At 44.5% G+C, this 16,546-nt stretch overlaps 1 protein-coding gene across 10 annotated transcripts in view; it reads right to left on the reverse strand.

Annotated features, from left to right (window-relative positions):
* Positions 1-7,954: 7,954 nt before the first annotated feature.
* TIAM1 (TIAM Rac1 associated GEF 1) overlaps positions 7,955-16,546 on the reverse strand; it is a 396,414-nt gene continuing 387,822 nt past the window's right edge. For all 10 annotated transcript variants that reach the window (XM_058731853.1, XM_058731852.1, XM_058731858.1 and 7 more), the window contains 3 exons: positions 15,721-15,808; positions 14,040-14,212; positions 7,955-10,452 (listed from right to left, as the gene is read on the reverse strand). In XM_058731853.1, the coding sequence (XP_058587836.1) occupies positions 9,983-10,452; positions 14,040-14,212; positions 15,721-15,808 (731 nt within the window). In that variant the 3' untranslated portion in view covers positions 7,955-9,982. The remainder of the gene's footprint in view (positions 10,453-14,039; positions 14,213-15,720; positions 15,809-16,546) is intronic.

Consider the following 16,546-nt stretch of genomic DNA (forward strand, 5'->3'; position numbering starts at 1 on the left):
TGTGTGTGATGGCACCAGTTACTGTGCGTCCAGTTCAAAGTGAGGAAATGAACTATTTGAGTCCATCTCAGGCCTTTTCTGAAGGCTGACGTAGCATTTCATTAAGCCATTTAAAGACTGAAATCAGCTCTGGACCTCTCTACTTATATAAAGTGAATAAAAGCTGGGCTTCACATAGTCTAGCATTAAAAAAAAATACACTGATGCCAACCTGGAGCCTGTGATGCTCTTGGTCGGAGGTGGGTCCCAGCATCAACCTATTTTCAAAGCTACTCAGGGTTGAGTACTGCTGATGCATTAAGATTTTCTTTTTTTAATTTTTTTTTAATGTTTATTTATGTATTGAGACAGAGTGAGAGCATGCGTGTGCACATACATGAGCTGGGGAAGGGGTAAAGAGAGGGGGAGAGGGAGAATCCCAAGTAGGCTCTGCATTGTCAGTGCAGAGCCCGACCCGGGGCTCAAACTCACAAACCATGAGCTCATGAACTGAGGTGAAATCAGAAGTCAGACACTTTAACCAACTGAGCCACCCAGGTGCCTGTCAGTTGCAATTCTGAAAACTCAGGTATCATTTAAAAATATTTTTTTAATGTTTATTTTTGAGAGACACTGAGCGTGAGCAGGGGAGAGGCAGAGAGAGAGGGAGACACAGAATCTAAGCAGGCTCCAGGCTCCGAACTGTCAGCACAGAGCCCGATGTGGGGCTCGAACTCACAGACCATGAGATCACAACCCGAGCCGAAGTCGGACACCCCACCGACTGAGCCACCCAGGCACCCAAAACTCAAATATCACTTTACACAACTGCAATAACTACCAACCTCTTGAAAATTTCCAAAAAAAAAAAAAAAAATGATGAGGAAGGGGAGGGAATTATCAATAAAACAATGGTAGAATTCTCAAATGTGTGCCTTATAAAAATTGACTCAATGTAACTTTAAGAGAAATTACACATGTCCTGGGTAAGATTTACTATGGAAGAGTAGGAAAAAATGAAAAACAGTTGATAGAATTCTACGAATGTGTTTTAGATTTTTTTGTACATAGCATTATATGAGTAATGTAAACTTCAAGCAGAAAAAAGATTTTAGTAAAATTTTCCTATCTTAGCTAAGACATGGATTGTGCAGTGGATTTTAATGCACTTTTAATTCCAAAATTGGGGTGCTTCAGACTCAGCCCCCTGGACAGAAATTATTGAGTCATGTGGTAAATGACATAGGACTCATCTACAAGTTGCTATTTTGATCGAAGCTTCCATGTTTGTTTTAAAAATGTCATTTTTCCGGGGCGCCTGGGTGGCGCAGTCGGTTGAGCGTCCGACTTCAGCCAGGTCACGATCTCGCGGTCCGGGAGTTCGAGCCCCGCATCAGGCTCTGGGCCAATGGCTCGGAGCCTGGAGCCTGTTTCCGATTCTGTGTCTCCCTCTCTCTCTGCCCCTCCCCCGTTCATGCTCTGTCTCTCTCTGTCCCAAAAATAAATAAAAAACGTTGGAAAAAAAAATTAAAAAAAAATAAATAAATAAATAAAAATGTCATTTTTCCAATCAAATAAATTAAATGTACTTATGTACTTTTAAGGTAGCTTTTATATTTTTTTAAATTTCTATATAAAACCTTCTTTTTTTTAAGATTGCATTTTTAATCTCTACGCCCAATGTGGGGCTCGAACTCACAATCTCAAGATCAAGGGCAACATGCTTTTCTGACTGAGCCAGCCAGGCACCACTAAAGTTCTACATGAAAATTAAAAAAAAAAATTATTATTTTAGGGAGAGAGAGAGAGTGTGTGAGTGGGGGAGGGGGCAGAGAGAGAGAGAGAGAGAGAGTGATCTTCAGCAGGTTCCACTCTCAGCACAGAGCCCGACACAGGGCTCGATCCCACAACCCTGGGATCATGACCTGAGCTGAAATCAATAGTTGGACGCTCAACCAACTGAACCACCCAGGCATCCCTAAAAGCTTTTATTTTAATCACTAATGTCACTACTAAGTGTAGATTTACTTTTATATATATAACAGAGTGATGAATAACTTTACGAGTGAATAGAAATCCCTGATGAGAATAAAGCATTTTTCAGCTTCTCTGGAAAGACTGGTCCAAATCAGAGCCAGAAGTTTCCATTGCAAAGCTGGCACCATGTCATCATCTCAGGGCACTGGTAAGTTGAGATTGCCATGAGGTTGAGGCCCTGCTACCTCCTGGTCCTGGCTGGGGGTGGAAGGAAGCAGAAAGTGACCATTAATTGAGTCACATGGTGAAGTAGGTATTATTATCCTCGTTGAGATGAGGAAGCAGAAGCGTTTGGTGCCTGGCCCGGGATCACACAGCTGGTTCGAGCACACGGGGGTCTCATGACAAAGCCCATTCACTTTCTGTCCAGTTAGCCTCCCTGATTCTCAATGAAGAGACAAGTATGAACAAGCATGGACTGCCCTCTAAAATAACTCAAACTTCTAAGGCAATAATTTTCCGTTTTGTCTCAAAAACTTTCCCAGATAATTTTTTTATATTATGTACCCCCTCTCATTGACATATGTCTTTTCTGTCATAAATTTAAATTGTTTCAAAGGATGTAATTTCTGGTTCTGATAGATTTTTGCAGTAATGGTCCCTAATGAATGGCACCCCCATGGATCCATGCCCTTGGGTAACTAGTTCCTTCCCAACCTGCCTCTGGGTTTGGCTACATGTCTTACTTTAGCCGAGGAGATATTAGCAAAGTTGAGTTGGGAAGGGGCTTGAAAACTGCATTGGAGCTTGGCCTCTGATGTTCTTTGGAACCCCAAGGCCACCATACGTTCACTGAATGTTTATATCTCCACAGAATTCATATATGGAAGCCCTAACCTCCAATGTTATGGTGTTAAGAGGTGGGGCCTTTGAGAGGTGATTAGGTTTAGATTAGCTCATGAGTGTGATACTCTCATGATGAGATTAGTGCCTTTATAAAGGGAAGAGAGACATCTCTCTTTCTCTACCCACAGGTACCAAGAAAAGGCCATGTGAGGACCCAGCCAGAAGGAAGCCATCTACAAGCTCAGAAGTGAGCTCTTACCAAGCCTTCAATCTGCCACCACCTTAATCTTGGACTCCACAGCCTCCAGGACCGTGGCAAATGAATGTCTGTTGGTTAAGCCACCCAGTCTATGGTATTGGTTGCAATGGCTCCAACTGACCAAGACACCATGTGAAGAAGCCTATGCTAGTCTACTGGGTGAAGAAAGACCACGTAGAGCAGAGACAAGCTATCCCAGCTGAGGACCATCTGACCAAATAGCCTTCCACCTGACCAACATGTGACCGAGGCCACAGGACCTGAGTGAGACCATGGCTAAGCTTCCAATTGACAAGAGATCAGCCAACCCAACAGAGACCAGAAGAATTTCCAGCTGACCCGCAGAATCACCGATATCGTAAATGTTGATGACGCCACTGAGACTTACAATGGCTTGTTACATAGCAACTGATACACACGTATTATAAAAGTTGATATTTTAATTTTTTTTAATGTTCATTCTTTGAGAGAGAAAGAGAGAGAGCATGAGCAGGGGAGGGGCAGAGAGAGGAAGACACAGAATTCAAAGCAAGCTCCAGGCTCTGAGCTGTCAGCGCAGAGCCCGACGCGGGGCTCGAACTCACAAACTGCGAGATCATGACCTGAGCCAAAGTTGGACGCTTAACTGACTGAGCCACCCAGGCACCCCTAAAAGTTGATATTTTAAAGTAAAATAATATTGGGATGCCCGGGCGGCTCAGTCAGGTAAGCATCCAACTCTTGATTTTGGATCGGGTCATGATCTCGTAGTCGGGCTCTGTGCTGACAGTGCAGAATCTGCTTGGGATTCTCATTCTCTCTCTCTCTGCCACTACCCCACTCTCTTTCTCTCTCCAAATAAATAAATAAAAATTTTTTAAAGATATACAATAAAATAATACTCACTTTTAATGTATCTTACACAATCTGTGTACTATACCAATTGGACACCCATCATCCATTTTAAAACTCGAAAATTTTTTTCTTTAAATTTGTTTTCCTAATCCCCTAGCTCTCTAATATACTACTTTACAATAAAAATCTCTATATAGATGTATTTGTTAATGGGGCGCCCGGGTGGCTCAGTCAGTTAAGCATCTGACGTCAGCTCAGGTCATAATCTCATGGTTTGTGAGTTTGAGCCCCAGGTTGGGCACCATGCTGACAGCGTGGAGCCTGGAGCCTGCTTCGGATTCTAGGTCTCTCTCTCCCTCTGCCCCTCCCCCACTTGTGTTATCTCTCTCACAAAATTAAACATTAAAAAATAATTAAAAAATAAAAGTTTTGGCATTTGTTGGGACATCTGGGTGGCTCAGTTGGTTAAGCGTCCGACTTTGACTCAGGTCATGATCTCAGGGTTCCTATGTTTGAGCCCCACCTCTCCCCTCCCCCCGTCCCCTCATCAGGCTCTGTGCTGAGAGCTCAGAGCCTGGAGCCTGCTTCAGATTCTGTGTCTCTTCTCTCTGTCCCTCCCCTGCTTCAGCTCTGTCTCTCAAAAAATAAACATTAAAAAAAATTAAAACAAAAAGTTTGGCATTTCCTATGATTATAAAGCCCCAACTACTTCTTTAAAAAATCACTTTTGGATTGAGTTAGGATTACAATTGTTACCGGTACAATTGACCAATAAGAAAAAAACAGATAAGATATTATTAAATGTAAAAGGTGACAGTTCACTGGAAATGATCTCTTCATGACATGGAAGTGTTTGGGTATTTTTCTCAATTAGTTCATGTTTCCAGAAGGGATCCTATTTTTAGCCACATAAAGACTTCAGCACCAATTCTCTTCCTACTTTTCACGTTTATAATGAAAGCACAGAGAAAGCAAACTGAAACCACCTGACATGGAAAAGTATGAGCTTCCTGGTTAGTAGAGTCATTTGCTTTCTCAACACACTATTTTTCTGTGTCTATTTGATGCCCCAGAGGTTCATGCTCCCAAGCGTGATCCACAATGGATGAGAACAGTCTCTCTTCCATAAAGAGGGGGAGGATTCTAAGAAGGGCGGGAGAAAACTTCTACTTCCTTCACAAGCACACTCCCAGGCAGATGAAGTGAGGAGATTGGGAGGTGGATTCCCCTGAAACGATCTGCATTTTGAACCCGCAGCAAAGTCACATTTTGGCTCAAGGATCATTGCTCCGGTGAGTCAGGGTCATCTTCCTCTCACGGGTGGTGACAAACTCCCGGAGACGTGGAGAGTTTATTGCAAATCCACCAATAGGGAGCGCCTGGGTGGCTCAGTTGGTTAAGCGTTGGACTTCAGCTCAGGTCATGATTTCACGGTTCATGGGTTCAAGCCCCACTCGGGCTTTGTGCTGACAGCTTAGAGTCTGGAGCCTGCTTTGGATTCTGTGTCTCCCTCCTCTCTCTGCCCCTCTCCTGCTCGCTCTGTCTCTCAAAAATGAATAAACGTTAAAAAATTTTAAAAAATAAAGAAAAGAAAATCTACCAGTCATTGCTCCTCTCTCTGTTCTACAAAAATCTTTTTCCATAATGGTTTTTAGTAAAAAACATCAAGATTTATTTCAAACATAAATTTCATCCCAACCATGTATCCCTACCTTGACTTTCTGATTTTTTTTGAAAAAAAAAAAAAATCCATAAGCCCTTATTTTGTTTCCAAAGGCCATTTTCTTCATTATGGATAAGAGGACTCTGGGGAAAGGAATGAATTGCCCAAACATGTCTGTGCTATGAAACTGATTTTATCACTACTGTAAAAGTTCCTCCCTCATGTAAATCTAGAGGCAAAACAAGAAGTAACATTATGTGGAGTGAGGGTATTTAAAACCCTTGGAGTTTGAAAGGGAGACCTCGCAAGGATGTTCAGCTCGTGTCACATTAAGTACCCAAATCCTGTAGCTTAATGGCCAAACGTTCCTGTGAAACTGAGTGTGGACAGGAGGAAGGACAGGACACTGGGAGATGGTCCACCCACCAGGATATCCAGCCCAAGGATCTAATACAAACGCAGGAGATAATGCCAGTGTCCATGGCAAAGCCATAGGCATTTCTGTGGCAAAGTGAAGACACCAGACAGGAAAGTGGATCTTGACGACTCACCAGAAGCCAAACAGGTCAGCAGTTTGGCCCCTACAATGTAGAAATGTACATCAAAATCTTCAAGACACATATACATACACTCAAAGCTATTTCGATGACTGTACTCTAACAAGTGCACAAAGAATACGCAACACATACGTTCACAGTATTTTCCTATAATAATAAAAACCAGAATCCTTCATGACCATCAGCAGGGAACTGAACATAGAAATTATGGTAAACCACAGTCCATCCATTAAAATGGATGACTATGTAGCAATGACTCTGAATGCTACAAACCCATTTATTGTCTTAGGCAAATGGCCACAATTTGTATCACTGAGGGTAAAACTCAGATTAATAAAAAAAGTATGTGTTAATAAATTAGTATGAACCCATTTCGTAAGTGTGTGCGTGTTTTGTCGGTACACAGGGGCACACCCACGCATGTATTCAAGGAGCCAGTCAGGAAGGACATGAACCAAAACGTGAACGCCTTGATTGAAAGCGAACCAACCCTTTATGTCTATGGCACAAGGCAATGACACTGGGCACAAAACACAAGCACAGAGCTGAGCACAACGGAACACAGGATGTTCTATTTAAGATGAAGACACAGAACTCAGAAACCAACGAGTTCTTGGGATCGGCTCGGGAAGCCCCAGGTGGCTTCCAGGAAAATGGGCCAAGTCCTAAAGCCAAAGAGAATGGGGCTGGTGCTCAGAAATGCTGTGAGGGTCCCACTGAATTTGACCTGGATGTGGGGCATGTTGAAACCACATGTAAAATGGCATTCTTTTCTACGGATTCTGCTCTACAGTGGTCCCTGATATTTAAAATATTAAGGTTTAGGTTTTTAAAAAAGTATCGGGGCATCTGGGTGCCTCCACTGGTTAAACACTGACTCTTGATTTTGGCTCCGGTCACGATCCCACGGTTTGTGTCCTCGCTGACAGTGTGGAGCCTGCTTGGGATTCTCTCTCTGTCCCTCTCTGTTCCTCTCCTACTTTCTCTCTCTCAAAATAAGTAAACTTTAAAAAAATAATAAAAATAAAAACAATGCCCCCAAACCACAAAGAACAAGAATCCAGCCCACAAACATAGAGAACAGACTGATGGCTGCCAGAGAGGTGGGGGGTGGGGGGTGGGGGGTGGACAAAATGAGTCAAAGGTTCAAAAGGTACAAATTTCCAGTTCTAAGATGAGTAAGTCCTCAGGAAGTAACATACATCATGGTGACTATAGTTAAAATACCATACTGCAGATCTGAACATACCTAGAAGAGTGGATCTTGAAGGCTCTCATCACAAGAAAAACTATGTATGGTGACAGATATTAACCGTACTACTGAGGAGGCCATTTTGCAATATACACGAATACCAAATCACCTGAAACTAAGATAATATTATAGGTCAATTACACCTCAAGTTGAAAAAATTAAAAAATAACACACAAAAAATTTTTTTTTATGTTTATTATTTTGACAGAGACAGAGTGTGGCCAGGGGAGGAGCTGAGAGTGAGAGGGAGACACAGAATCTGAAACAGGCTCCAGGCTTCCGGCTGTCAGCGCAGAGCCCGACGCAGGGCTCGAACTCAGGAACGGCGACATCATGACCTGAGCCGAAGTCAGATACTTAACCGACTGAGCGACCCAGGCACCCCCAACACAACAAAATTAAAAAAAAACAACACACAAAAAAACACAAAAGCACGAAAAGCTCTACCAAGTCAGCTTTCCCTTGATGATCACGATAATTATTTAGAGAGAGAGAGAAACAAAAGGGCATTCCCAGGAATCTCCTCTTTCCCACCGCCAACAGTCCACACCCATCCTCCCATCCAAAAAGGCACAGGACCGTCCAGATACTTTTCAGTATTTTTATTGTTTGACAGGCATTTACAACGTTCCATTCGTAGACCTAAAAACATAAAAATAGACCTTCTTTCAGCTTATAAAAGAAATATATAAGAACTTTTGACATAGACACGTCATGACCTTATGTACAAGAGACAATGGCACCCTCTCTAAGCACCAGACTTTCTAGCATCTGCAGACGGAACCGTTGCACTGGGACTAGTGTGGCTATCAGAAGTCTCTGCTTCCGTTTTCCATCTGGACACAATCGAACTAGAGGTGATATGGAACAATGCAGTGGTACAAAGGGTATAGAAACCATTCTAAAGCTTTTTAAGAAAACCAGAAGATATAGCAAAAATTTAATAGAATAAAACTTTCAAAAGATCAAGCTCAAAGCCCTGGAAACCCGAAAGGGGGGGGGGGGGACAGAGGGTGGAAAAGCGGGTAAAGCAAGCAAGGGTACCGGAGTGTGATGTTCTGAACTCTCTATTGTCTGGAAATATAAAGTCATAACTGATTTTTATAAAATATAATTCCTAAAGCTACTATAAAATTCAGGTCTTTAAAGTACCTACTGATGTGTCAAACACCAAATAGATATTTTCCCCCAAAAAGAAAGTTTTCATATTATTGAAACCCTTCTTAGGAAGTGGACATTGTGAAATGGGAGGAAAAAAAAAAAAAAGCTATAAACCGTTTTAAAAGAATCAAAAGTGCTTTAACTTGTTTTTGTTCTTCCTATTTGGAAATCTGTTGAGAACGTTAGGTTTTTTTAGCGTGTTTACCCTGTTTTCGTTGGCATAGGTTTCTGAAGAGGCTGTTTTGTTAAGGGGTCTGGTGTGGACCGTCAGGGAAGGGACAGGTATTCTCTGGATGAGGATGCAACTTTGATGGGAAAACCAATGATCACCATGGCAACCCCTTGAGAAGGAGCCTCCCCTCCCCCGCCACGTGCAACAGACATAACACACCGCCCATCCGGGTGTCATGTTTAATCCAGCCAAGCTCCCATCTCGCATAGAGATTCAAACATTAAAAAAAAAAAAAAAAAAGCAATCTGTTTCTTTAAAAGTTTCTCCTAAGCATCTTGTTGGCCTTTCATATATAAATATAAAATCACCATGCCTCACTCTCTCTGTAAAAGGTAAAATCCTCATTTCTTTAGATTCAGAGTTACACTAGCACTGTAAAATTCTTATCTGTTTGTGCCCCTGCATCTCAAGTAAAATACAAAAAATAGTGTTTTTTTGTGTGTTTTTTTTTTCAAGTGATAAATTTGGATCTCTTCTTAAAGAGTTTGGCATCTTTATAATTCTATGCAAAACTAGAACTTCCGAACACGGACACTGAGTAAGACCAGCCATGGACCAAAACAGAAGAGAGAGAAGAAAACAAACAAACAAACAAAAAACCAACAAAAAAAACCCCAAAAAACAACTCATCAAAACATACATCTCCACCGTCTCCTCACACATTCTTAAAATACACATATTCTCAGACATTTAAGAGGGGAAGGAGTAAGAACATTGTAGACGGTACAGTTGCTTTGTTGTGTTTTGTGTTTGAACGTGGTTTCCCCAACTGAGAGATGGCTCCTGGACTGATTTCAGATAGAGCGACTTTTATTATTGTTAGTTTTTGTGCTGTCCCTTCAACTAATCTGTCGTAACATACTTAAAACACCCGGGGTGATTCTTTTTCCAGGGCTACAGAATCTTTCTTTTTTTTGTTTTATTTTTGAATTTTTCCGGCCCTGATTAGTTGAGGATAAGAGCCCTTAGGAATGTACAGAAGATGGAACTCGAGCTTATTTGGGATTCTGGACAATTCTTTCTGATGTCGTGAGAGATGACGAAGTTGGGTGGCGACGTGGCTTCAGCACAAAGTCAAGCCGCCAAAACCGTGTTTGTGTGTGTGCAAGAGTGCCACCTACGGGGACATTCTCCTCCTTGAGGGGACAGGAGGGAGCAGGGGGAGGGCAGGGTGTGGGGGGTGGGGAGTATCTACACACACTCTCTAGGGGGAAAGTGACAGTCAGATCTCAGTGTTCAGTTTCCTGGAGGGGGCAAAGTCTTCGCGCCTAACCCAGATGACTTCCTCACTCGGGCCCTCCAGGCCTCCATTGATGCCCGACAGGGCGGCTTGCTTCTTGAGCTGCGTCATGCGGGACGCGTGACTATCCAGGCTTTTGCGGCCTCTCTCCCGCTGACTGATGGATGCAGCCTGAAGCTGCTCGGGCAGGTCTGTGTCCACCGCGGCGCCCTTCACGGACTCACAGAACTCATCATCGTCACTGAGGATGTCTGTCTCCTTGATGTCGTCTTGCTCCTCGTACTGAGCAAGATCGAACTGTTCCTCTACCCATCGGTCAGTGTCCCCGCCACCGGGGGGCTGCTGGGACTCTTTCTCCGGGCTGCTGGCCGAGATGGCATCAGAGTCAATGGTAAACCTGTTTCGAGCCAGTCGCCGCCTCCTTCTGCCAAGAGACTTGCTTGGGGCGGACACTGCACACACACACAAAAATATAAAAAGAAAACCCCCACATGCTTTACATGCGATGAAAATCCAGACAGCAAAGAAAAGAAAAAGAAACGCTAAATGGTATTTATTTGATGTCGTTCGGGGCTTAAAGTCCAGATTTCACCAGTCTGCCTTAGAGTCTTTATTTCACACAGATGTCTGGACTTGGAGGATGTCATAGCAACGGACCGAAGGGCAGGGGGAACAGAGGGACACAGGGGGCTGTCGGTTATGGGGAAAAGGGGATTCACCTCCCTCTGAAACAATCCATTTCTCTACCCTGTGCTGCACCCAGTTGACCTCTGACCCTGGGATTAGTTAGTGCCCTCAGCCCTGACGATGTCCCATGGTGCAGTGCTCTGGGGATCCCCAGGGGCTGTCCCAGGGTCATGTAGCTGGGATGGGTCTCTGGTAAGGGTAGGGGGTGCTTTTAGGGTTCCACTGGCTTCGTAGAAATCACACATCAAGGAGGCAGAAGTTTGGGTCCAAGTTATACTGCTCTCTGGGAAACCAAATGTCACATTTCTGGAGGATCTGCAGTGAAGTAAGGGCACGGCGTCCCTCACGCAGAGCCTACAGGAGAGTGGCTCTCAGAGACACCAAGTCTCTAGTCACGGCCCTGCCCGCTTTCTGACAAAGCCCCACGTGAACTGTGAGGCTGAGCAAATGTGAGCTTTAGTCCCTCCTGACGACATTCTGTGTGTCACCGATTACTCTCCTACGGATCAATTAAAATACCGGTGCCCGAGTGGAATGAGAAAGAAGTCATATATGACACCCATGCCATTGATCCTCGAAGCGCCATATAAAGGGACTCACCATTACGAACAAACAGATCTTTGAATCCGTTTGTTCACCCCACAGCCCTCTAGGAAGCCAGAGTTTTTCAAAACACACAAGACGCCACTCAATCAAGCAAACGAACACTCCCACCACACGCTCACACACAAAAGACACATACACAAGGGACGCCACTGCCTGGTCCCTGCTAGTCAAGGGGCTGTGGCGTTAGACACGAGAAGGTGAAATGCAACATGGGGTTCCCAGTGGAGGGGAAGAGCCTAAACCCCTATTAGGAGCCGCGTTCCCGGCACCTAAGCCCTAAAACCATTAAACTGTTTTCGGTGTAAGAAGTACGATAGCTATTCCCAAGTACTGCCAAACATAGCCATGACTCCAAACACAGCAGGTATACGGGCAGTGGGTCGGATGACGCCCTCACTTGGCTCCCATTCCGGCCATCCTCTGGCTCAGATCCCTAGGTTTCTATCGTTCTACCAGCTGAAAATGGAACAAACGGACATCGCTCTTGATCAAGGAGGGGAATCGAATAAAGGTTTCCAGGAAAAATGGAAAAAAAGAGGAAAAAAAAAAAAGGCACTACTTTTACTCCAGTGGGAAAAAGCAAAACTTCCTGTTCAGTTTTATCCCAATCCCACCATAGTGGAATCTGGCTGCCTCCAATCGCCATATTAGAACCACCTCAATTCAAAATTGGGCTACTGGAAATATTTTTGCCAATGCTCAAGTATTCAGGGGTAAAGTGTGTTAACATGTGTATTTTTGAAATGTGTCAAAAATACGATGTGTTGATGGATGATAGAAGGACAGATACGGGATAAGGAAAATACAAAACAAAAACAAAAACAAACCCCAATTATAGAATGGATGGTAGGTTCTGTATGTGTACAATTCTTTCATTTTAATTGGGCTTTTGGCAGACATAAAGTACTTTCAGACTGAGTACTGAGGCAAGACACTTGGCTTTACTGTCCTTTTCAATCAGAACAGAGAAATAAACTCCCTGGGTATTTATGACAATGCGCAATGAAGCATGAGTATTTATCCTTTGTTAAAAGGATACTTAAGAACCTGGACGGCTATACAGGGTTCAGGGAGACCATCTCTGACTTGAGTACTCCCAATTCCTTGTTAAGACTTGTGACAAACTGGTGCTGGCTGAGCCGCTCAAGCATCATCTTTAAATCGTCTAACGTGAAGATGCTGATGAGGATACTGAGGAGTTTGCAGAATGGCCAAAACTTTCTTCAGCTAACTATGAGCCATCGGGCAGACGACTTCCAATCAGCCAAAGCCAACAGGCTGACATTGAGGGCTTCTCTTGGTTTTCATGATGGTGTAACTCTGCATTCGTTTTCACTCCAAAGGGGTCTTAGCAGGAAAACTTCTGAGTGTCCTACAGACTAAAATTGCTTAGTTTTAAGGTAAATGCAGCTCTGAATTTAGGTTCATTGATTAACAACTGAAACCTAGCCAATGACAAGCACATTTCCTGAGGCTGGCACGCGTATTCGCAATCCGAATTTAAACATTCCCTGGCAAGTAAAAAGGTTAGGCGAGACAATTCTCAGGAGAAGTGCTCTACTGTGAGGTATAAAGGGATCTGCAAAGTTTTCTTCACATGAGGACTCCGCGAGAAACTGTGGGTACAAAGGTATGTCAGATTCTCAAGACACCTGGAGAACCCAACAGAACACGAGATGTTTACTGCGCTAGGTTTTCAACAGACATTTATCAACTGATTGGAGAGTAGGTTCGATTTAACTAACCCCCAACATTAGTTAAATGTAAGGTGCCTCAAGAACATAATACCCCCACGTCAAGCTAGGTAGGCTGGGACTACAAAAACCTCCAACCATTCACAATTCTATCTATGCCTCTTCGACACAATTGTGAATAGGCAGAAAGGTGACCCGGACAAAGGTCAGAACCTTCTCGGCAAATGCCAAGGAAGCCTCTTTTACTGGACAATTCCCTGCAAAATTCAGGGCTACCTCTTAAGAAAGGAGGGATAAAAGTGTGACTATCTTGATGTCACTAATACCTATGTTATGAAAATACCTTTCTTCCTAGATATATTTTGCTGCTATTTATAGATGGTAGTGTAGGTCTTCCTTCCTCACTGCTCCAAGGTGATGCTTCCAGTCCTAAAAGAATATTTACTCTGGGACCATTTAAACTCTAGTTTCCTCTTCACCAAACAGCAGCTCAAGGCTTCCCCAAACTAACAGTGGAGCTAAAAATAAAGTTGCAGGCACGAGGCAAGGGTAAACAGCTTATGTGTCACCTGGCCTATCAAACATGGCGTCCTGACTGAGAAGAGGCATCGCTGTGTTTTCAGATTACAGAGCCACCATGTTTTCAGAATGGCAGGCCGTGACCTTGCTGAGACAGGACACACTGCTTTTTGCTAGACAAAGCCGGCTGTCATGCAAAGCAGCGACTCTCATTCCACAAGCAGGCTGAGAGAGCCCCTCCAGAAAGGGACCGCGCTCACTTGCGAATGAGAGAGGCGTCCCCAGCCAAAGGGAGGAGGGTGGCAAAGGGAAGCTGGAGGGAGGGCAAGATGAGTAAATGAAGGGCGGATCCCCAGGGAGCTGCCGGGAAGCAGGCAAGGGCAAGGAACCTGACACCAGGGAAGAGCTGTACTCCAGTGTTAGCCCCCACAAGGCCACATCTAATTCTTGCTCAACAGAAAGGTCAAGCTCACTGGAGTTCTACAGTGGAGTGGGGGTGACGGGGATCTTGAACGTCTGAATCCCCACAGTACCTGCCCTGCTCATGGCTGGCCTGGCCCCTTTGAGCGCACACAATCTTTTTCCTCCAAAAGGTACATATTGCTGGGATGAGGGAAGGCTTTCAGTTTTGAGGAGCTGTCTTCTGTGCTTATCACGCAGGATTGAATGCACAGCCTTCAGGAAATCTTTCCGGCTCTCTGGAGAGCTATGAAAAGAAAGAAGATTTACACGCGTTAGGGGGAAAAAGTACTTAACACATGGGGATCTTCTAATGTTATCGGGGGCAGCCCAACAAATATCCCTGAGGACCAAAGGTTAAAGAGGCCACAACTCCAATTTCTGCGCTGAGCCATGTTTTCATTGCTGGAGATAGAGAACACACACTTCTTTCCCTTTATGCTTTGTGACTCATCTCCCACAGCTAATGTGGGACAGACAGCCCATTGACGAACAGATTGATGAATACACTGATCCTGCACCAAGAAGTTGCCAGATTCTGCTTTTGACACTTAAGGCCTTTCGTTCCAAAATGGTTTTTTTACAGGCAAATGAACCACAGGATTCTCAGCTCTGCAGAGCACCCAAAGACAGACATCCCAATGACCTTAGTTTCCTCTAGAGTTGGCCTTATGTTAAATATCAGCTATTCCCATGACATATTTCAACAAGTTGATATTTTTTTAAAGACTTTTTAAAATGTTATTTATTTTTGAGAGAGAGACAGAGCATAAGGTGGGGGGGGGGGGACGACAGAGAGAGAGACACAGAATCCAAAGCAGGCTCCAGGCTCTGAGCTGTCAGCACAGAGCCCAACACGGGGCTCGAACCCACAAACCGTAAAGATCATGACCTGAGCTGAAGTGGGACGCTTAACCGACTGAGCCACCCAGGTGCCCCACGACAAATCAATATTAAAGCTACCTTGAAAAGAACTAAAAAATCTTCCCAAGCCCTAATTCCCACAATAAAAACCTTCCTCCTAGGTAAGAGTAATTTTTCTAATTAGGTCGTCGGTATTTCTACCCAGGTAAGTGGCACTCAGTCTTCCGTATTAATGAATGAATACAGCATCTCTAGGGGCGGGCTCACCAAAGTCCACGGACTTTGCCAACAAAACCACAAACAGGTTAGCCTACGCAGATAGTACCCGAGTTTGAACTCAGTGTTCATTTCTGTAATATTTTAGGCAAAGTAGCCTCCGTGAGCCTTGGCTCCCCATAGGTAAAATGGAATAATGGAACCTCAGTCTGGCTAAATGAAATAATGCATGTGGTGGGGGGTGGGGAGGGTGCGGCGTCTGGGTGGCTCAGTTGGTGAAGCGTCCAACTGTAGGTTTCGGCTCAGGTCATGATCTCATGGTGATGAGCTGGAGCCCCGAGTCAGGCTCTGCAGTGAGAGCACAGCACCTTTCTGAGATTCTCTCTCTCTCTCTCCCTCTCTTTCTGTCCCTCCCCCACTTGCTTGCTCTCTCTCCAAACAAACTTAAAATAAGTATATAAGTAAATAAAAAGAAATTAGGTTAGTGAGATCATCGTCTATGTTCTGATAAGATCAGTTTAATTTGTCGGATCAGTGTTATTTGTTGCGCAGGAAAAAGCACATGGCGTCTAGGGACGCACAGGCAGATGTGCAGAGCCCCGAGGGGGTTGAGGGGACATCGAGCAGTCACGTCCCTTCCCTCTGGGCTGCACAGTCTCACGGCCCCAGGCTCACCTGCAGCACAGGTGGAAGATCCTCTCCGGCCTCCCTTCAGACTCAGACTTTACATGGACAATTTCACACACGGCATTTGCTTCCGCGTCTACATAAATTAAAACAAGGAGGGATTAGCGTATGTTTCAAAGACATACGTTTGCATTTTTACAAAAGCATGTTCTACGCCCTGGCGTAAGATTAAATAGCGCAGAGCCTCATAAGACCAAAGGTCCTTCACCACCATCCTGTCAGCTCAGAGAGACAAAGTGAGAGCTTAATGGGTGTTAAGAAAAAGAAATGCTTGGAAATTTTCCAGTTGCTACAATCTCCTGCTAGATGGTCTAAAAGGGCAATCAGTCAATCATATTGATTACAGAACTACCCCTTTAGCTGCACGGCCTGTTTGGCCGAACTATTTCCATTAAGTGAGTAGTTCTTTTGGCAACGGTTGGACTAGACAGAACCCAAGATGCCAGTGCAGAGTACAGCAGGCCAGTGCTATCCAGAGGCAGGTCCTCGTGTCCCTGAGAAGAGCCTTCCCTGTGAGTGGCCAGGCCAGTGTCCTGGCCAAGCAGGTCCTGGACACAGATGGGCCTCCTCCTCTTTCTCAGCACCCCCAGGGTGCCCACTCTGAGGGAAGCAAAAATGGGATGCCCAGAGGTGGGGACAGTTGTACTTTGAAGTCATTTCTAAGCTTTGCAACGTCGGCATACCATGGTCTTTGAAGTCAGAAATAGCGTTTGTGGAAAGGACAATTACTGCAATCAGCAAAGGCTGCACCTCGCGAGGTCTCAGCCTTACCCAGCGTGGTACCGAGAGCCCCGGTCACAAACCCTCATTGTGC

This window comes from Neofelis nebulosa, chromosome 5 (genome assembly GCF_028018385.1).
Source record: "Neofelis nebulosa isolate mNeoNeb1 chromosome 5, mNeoNeb1.pri, whole genome shotgun sequence".
In the NCBI taxonomy this organism is placed as follows: Eukaryota; Metazoa; Chordata; class Mammalia; order Carnivora; family Felidae; genus Neofelis; species Neofelis nebulosa.